The 6,000-nt window shown below is 39.0% G+C and overlaps 1 protein-coding gene across 1 annotated transcript in view; it reads right to left on the bottom strand.

Moving 5' to 3' along the window:
• The window catches only part of Cul3 (cullin 3), an 83,746-nt gene extending 77,985 nt beyond the window's left edge, over positions 1-5,761 (bottom strand). The window contains exon 1 of the mRNA XM_046439661.2: positions 5,602-5,761. Within this exon, the coding sequence (XP_046295617.1) occupies positions 5,602-5,667 (66 nt within the window). The 5' untranslated portion in view covers positions 5,668-5,761. The remainder of the gene's footprint in view (positions 1-5,601) is intronic.
• Positions 5,762-6,000: the final 239 nt, after the last annotated feature.

The raw sequence follows: 6,000 nt of genomic DNA on the forward strand, positions 1-6,000 counted from the left end.
CAGTGGTAGAGCACTTGCCTAGTATGTGTGAAGTTTGATCCTCAGCACCGCTAAATATAAATAAAGGTATTGTTGTCCATCTACAACTAAAAAAAAAAAAAAAATTAATAAATAATTTGCTAAACACAGTATACCTACAAAGAGGTAGAGCTGTATTCAAACCCTGAGAGTACAGAACCCACTCTTTAACTATTATGTTTTCAGTCTCCTTACCTTTTAGTCATACTTCTAATAGACACATTGAAAACTCAAGTGCAAAAACTGAATAAAAAATTCCTGTGGATACCACACAGTTTTATTCTTAAAAAGTTAAAGAAATGCAAATTAAAATACTGTTTTTTCACCTATAACATTAAAGATATATTGGCTAAGATTCTGCTACAAAGAAGTTAAACTGATACAAATTTTGGCATGTTTAATTTTAAAAACCTTGTAGAGCCAAATTGCCTAGATTACAGTCCTAGTTCTGCCACTTGCACTGAAAAATAACTTTAAGCAAATTATTTAACCTCTCAAGGCCTCATTTGTAAAACAGACGACATTAGTATTCCAGAGAGTTGTGTGAACTAAATAAGTTTAGACATGCAAAGCACAGAGAACAGTGTCTGGCACATGATAAGCATTCAATAAGTTTTAGATATTAATTCTCTTTCTGAACATGGATTAGAGAATTTATAGCAACTACTTTAAGCTCAATAATTTCATAATCATAAATGGGCTCAAACAACAGGATAATGTCACAGCTGTGTTCTGTATGCAAGAGAAAATAAGGACTCCCTAGAATCAATCAAAATACTTAGCAGTAGAGGAATGGGTAAGCAAATTCAGGTATTGCAAAGTAATCAAAAAGCCATTAAAGATCATGTTTTCAAAAATATTTTAAAATGTCAATTTTACTTCTTCACACATGCATATTAAAGATTAAAAGAAACATCAAAATGTTAATATAATTTATTTCCAAGTGATAGGATTACAAATTTTTTTTCCTTTTTTTTTTTTTTAGCTTATAAGTGAATTCTTTCCTTTGACAGCCTTATGATTCAAGAGTTTTCACCATTACTGATAATAACTGCAATTCATATTTTATCTCTTAGTTTTCTCTGGTAACACCTTTACTTTTTGGATGACTTTACAATGGATAAACATGAATTATTTTGAAAAGTTGCATTATATAAAACTGCAAATCATCCAGTAACTGATATATAAATCTAACAAAACTGCTGAAGATCATCCATACAATCTGGAATGAAAATAACAAAATATTACCTCCAAGGTCTCCCAATTTGTAACACAAAGAGAAGGCATACTACTTCTTCAAGTCTTAATCATATAATCTTCCTAACTAGACAATGTTGTTCCTACTTAACTATATTTAATGAATAAATGACATGCAAACAAATAACACTTTATATTGTATGAATCAATGTTGTAATCACTGTACAAAAGATCGTATTTTCACATTATGTCCAAAACTACTAATAGTTTGAAATTCAACATTGGTACTAACCATTTTCCAAATTTCTCTGAAATGTTACCAAAATAAACACTTTATTGATAACAACTTCATGCTTTTGATTTTTCTAACTTCTGATTCCCAAAAGGAACTAATGCCTATAACACAGATGGCTATCCCAAAACTTACTAAACAGAAAGAGAATCAGTCTAAGTGTAAGCAACACTTTCACAAATTACACCTTACTCCATAATTTCTGTAAGAAAAATACAAAGAATGGGGCTGGGGATGTGGCTCAAGTGGTAGCGCGCTCGCCTGGCATGCGTGTGGCCCGGGTTCGATCCTTAGCACCACATACAAACAAAGATGTTGTGTCCACCGAAAAATAAATAAATATTTAAAAAAAAAAAAAAAGAAAGAAAGAAAAGTACAAAGAATGAAAAACAAATTTATGGCTAAATTCCAACTCTATGTGATTTGCAAAGCTATTACTCAATTCCCACATATACATTTCAAGTACTTCTATGCAATAATTATCTTCCTTAAGAAAGCGAAAACTATTATGAAGATCAAAGTTGTTTCCCCAATCTGGGAAAGGAAAAGGAAAAATCATCAACTCTCCCTATTTGTCCTTATCTCTGTGCTCTTAAGTACATCAAAAACGATCTTAAAACTCATCTCATTCTCTAGTGTCAGTAACTATGTGGGTTTCACCTCTGTACATCACTTGTGATCCATGCTACACAGGCAGAATTCATCTAGAATTATGGAGTGAACACTACATCCAGAAAATCTATCTTCCCTTGATGTAGTATGCTTCATAAACCAATAACTAAAGTTATTTCAGGTAGATTTCAGATCATATATTAGAGAAGGTCACTTTTACAATAGGTCTCCTAAACTCTGAAGGCTAAAAGCCAGGAAAGGCAAAGAAGAGGACAGCATTCACAAATTATTTCCCCTCCAATTTCAGTCATGCTTAACAAGCTTACACAGACAAAACCCTGGACATTAGAGATGATGAGGAATGGCTTTTCAAAGATAAGGACAAAAGTTTACCTGAGAGCAATTAATCCCACATAGTGCAACAAAAACAGACACAAGACACATGGTAAACGCAAGGAAGAGAGAAATTATTTGATCCAAACCCATGTGTCCAAGAGTTTCATTAAGGATAGCCTCCTTTCTTTAAAAATTAAAAAAAAAAGAAAGAAAGAAAGAAAGAAAGACCCTGCTACTTTGTGAACCAAAAAAAAAAAAAAAGAAAATACAAGTAAAATATTATTGACAAAAAGATGTGAAATGAGATGGTATTTTGTGCAATGCAGGAAAGCCTAAAAATTGGAATAAACTTTCCTCTGGCAACAATTTATAAGTACACAAAGTTCCTTATTGTTTTCCATTTTAAAAAGAATCTCTTTGAAAAGTTCTACTTAAAAAACGTAAATTGTGCATTAAACTATGGTGTGGTATAACTCTTAACATAAAAAGGCATACTTAAAATATGCACTCAAAACACTAAAAAGAATCTGATTTTACTAGATGGGACTATATCTGAAGAAGTCTTACATAATATTCTTTAAGTTCACTTACCACTATTCTTCAATAAAAACAAAACAATCACAAAACACATTTTCATGCTTTTTTACATACCAATTTTTGTAAAAGGCAATCTGAAATAAACACTTGAAATTTTTGGTTAAACTACAGTTTCCCACAAATTATAATGACTATATATCCAAATGATATACATAAAATACAACAGTTCTGAACATACATATATGTACAATCAGAAATAATATCTATTTCTTTATGGAATACTACACATTTATGACTTCTGACTAGCAAGACACACAGACTATGGTAATGTACAAGGCTGATAACTTGAAGGAAAGGATTTTGAAGGTCTGTAAATGCTCATACATTTACCAAAGGCTAAGTAAGTGAAATGCTGTTATCACTAAGGCATACACCTATCCATAATGAAGACTGAAGCAACTTGACTACTTGTCAAAGATCTTATGAAATAGTAATGAAAAATTACTGGGCATTTAAAAGCAAGCAGGTATTAAACACTGAATATGAAAACATCAGGTTACTTACAGACTTTACTAAGAATTCTGGAAAAGCTTTGAGCAACAAGTTATAGTCAAAAAGGATCCAAACTAGCTCACAGCCATAATGCTACTTGGAAAAAAAAAAATTAGTTCCAGTACGGTGTATTTACCTATCATAAAATATTTTACTCTTAAGCTAAAAGAATAATGAAATTCTTTCCTGCTGCTTCTCTAGTTCCAGAAAGCAGAAATCTTGGTCTTTCAAGGTATACTGACAAATCCCAAACTCCGAGATCAGTGCCTGGTACCAGTCCTCAGTATTTCTTGAACAAACGAATGACTGGGAGTAGAGAACAGGTTAAGAGCAGGCAAACCTAAAACTATCAAAGAATTGATCACAAACAATGATAGAATTGATTAATGGGAATAATAACAACCTAAGTGTGTTGAGGTCAAATATGAATTGTTCCATATTTTAGCAAAAAAACCTGAATGAACTGTGTAAGACAATGAACATAACCTGTTAGATAAAACTAGTGACTTGACAAAATTGTGAATAATCTCACTTCTGCTAAAAAAAAAGAAAATGGACTTGATAGTCAACTGGACGAATTAGTTGATTTAGGTCGCAAATTCATAAACCCAGTTCTTTGCCCAATTACAAAGAAAAATGTGCTAGTGAACTTATTAATGCTCTTTTGTCAATACTTCTCAGTTTCTGATGTAGTTTCTCACAAATATTCAGAAAATATTTCAAGCATCCAACCCTCCTTAATATAACGTAAAAATACATATCCTACTTATCTACATAAAGCCGGAAGTTTCCACACATTGACACTAATTAGTAATTATATGCAGGCAATTTCAAAATTCTTCACAAAGTATATTCTTTTGTTTTAAATTTTATGAATTTAAAGTGATCCTCAGTTCTCTAGGACCAAGCTATTCACTCAATTAGGACAATTCCATTAAAAGGTGGGTCACTCTCCTCATCACAACTAAACTTCAGAAAAAGTACGCTTTAAAAAGTGAATACAAACCCGCCATTTCACACCTGATATAATGTATTTATGAATCTAAGGCAAAACTAAAATATTTCTCTAGTTCTACTTTCAAAAACTTGTTTGATTGCTAGTTTGTCTATCTTGACTTATACCTGTTACTGTAGCGACGTGAGCAAGTACGTCCAGTTTCTGTTACAACAATATATTTTAATTGCTTGCCATTGGCTGTTTGAATCGAGTGTGACATCCAGAGTTATACCCTATACACTAAAGAGTGTTATGACTCCATGTAATGACAAAAGAGAAAGTTTTTAAACAGAATACGTTTGTTGTCGCTAAAAGTGACAGCAGAAAAGTAAAGCAGCTCTGCGTGGTAGACTCATTCTTTGAGGCTTCCAAGGCTAAGAAACGGAAAACTAATTGTCCAATTTGTTGGGTCTCGCTTCCTTCCCGCCGGCCCTCCTTCGAGTGGCGAGACAGTTCCTGAACCAGAGTTTGTGAAGTGCTTAGGAGGCTTGTGGGATGAAAGATGCTATAAATACGCTTCATGTTATGAGTATATTGCCACTGAGTATTTCGTGGAACCACTGTCACTGCGTCGGGGACAGGTTGGTGGCACAACCCTTGCCGAGGAGGGGGGAGAAGGCGGGCACAGCCCCCCTGGTCGCCGTAAAGCGAGGCTGGGTCATGTTTTAAGCCGCAGCTAGACCACACGTGAAAAGTTACACACACGCCCCACACCGAGGACTCCGGTTGGTCTCCATCCCCGAGGGCTGGAGTGCTTGAGCAGGGCGGCAGGAGAAGCGCGGGGGCCCGGGCCTACACCCCACAAAAACGCAGGGAGGGCCGGGTGGCGCGGGCCCCGCGCAACGACGCCCGGGGCGGCGGGGGCCGGGCGCGGGGAACGGCCCGGGAGGGCGGCCGCGCCGGGCCCCGCGCAGCCCCGTTGCCGGGAAGGCTCGCGCCCCGCGGCGTGGGGGAGGGGAGGCGGGCCTGCGGCCTGTTGGGGGAGTTCAGCCCGGACCTCGCGTGCGGCTCTCGGCCGGGGCCCCGGCCCCGGGGTCCCGGGCGCCGAGGAGGGACTCACCGGAAAGGCCCGGATCCGCATCTTGGTGTCCTTCCGGCTGCCCGTGCCTTTGCTCAGATTCGACATGGTGCTCGTCCCCTACCCGGCGGCGGCTTCGGGTCGCACTCCGACGCGCCGGTGTCACATTTAAGGCGGGCGGGCGGGCGAGGGGCGACGCTGGGGGCGGCGGCGGCGGCGCGGCCCCCGGGCTGGGCTGGAGAGCGGACCGGCCCCTGGGCGGCCGCGGCGGCGGCGGCGACGGCTCGGGCTCTGGCGACTCGGACTCGGCTGAGGGCTGCGCTGGCGCGGCGGCTCCGCAGGGTCCCCCTCACGCCCGGCTCGGCTCCCTTTATCGCGCTCCTCCGCGATGGCGGCGGCGACGGCGACGGACAAACATCTCACTGCGCAGGCCGAACGTCC

This window comes from Marmota monax, unplaced genomic scaffold (assembly GCF_021218885.2).
Source record: "Marmota monax isolate L192 unplaced genomic scaffold, Marmota_monax_Labrador192_F-V1.1 WCK01_AAM20220418_F8-fsc00041, whole genome shotgun sequence".
Lineage (NCBI taxonomy): Eukaryota > Metazoa > Chordata > Mammalia > Rodentia > Sciuridae > Marmota > Marmota monax.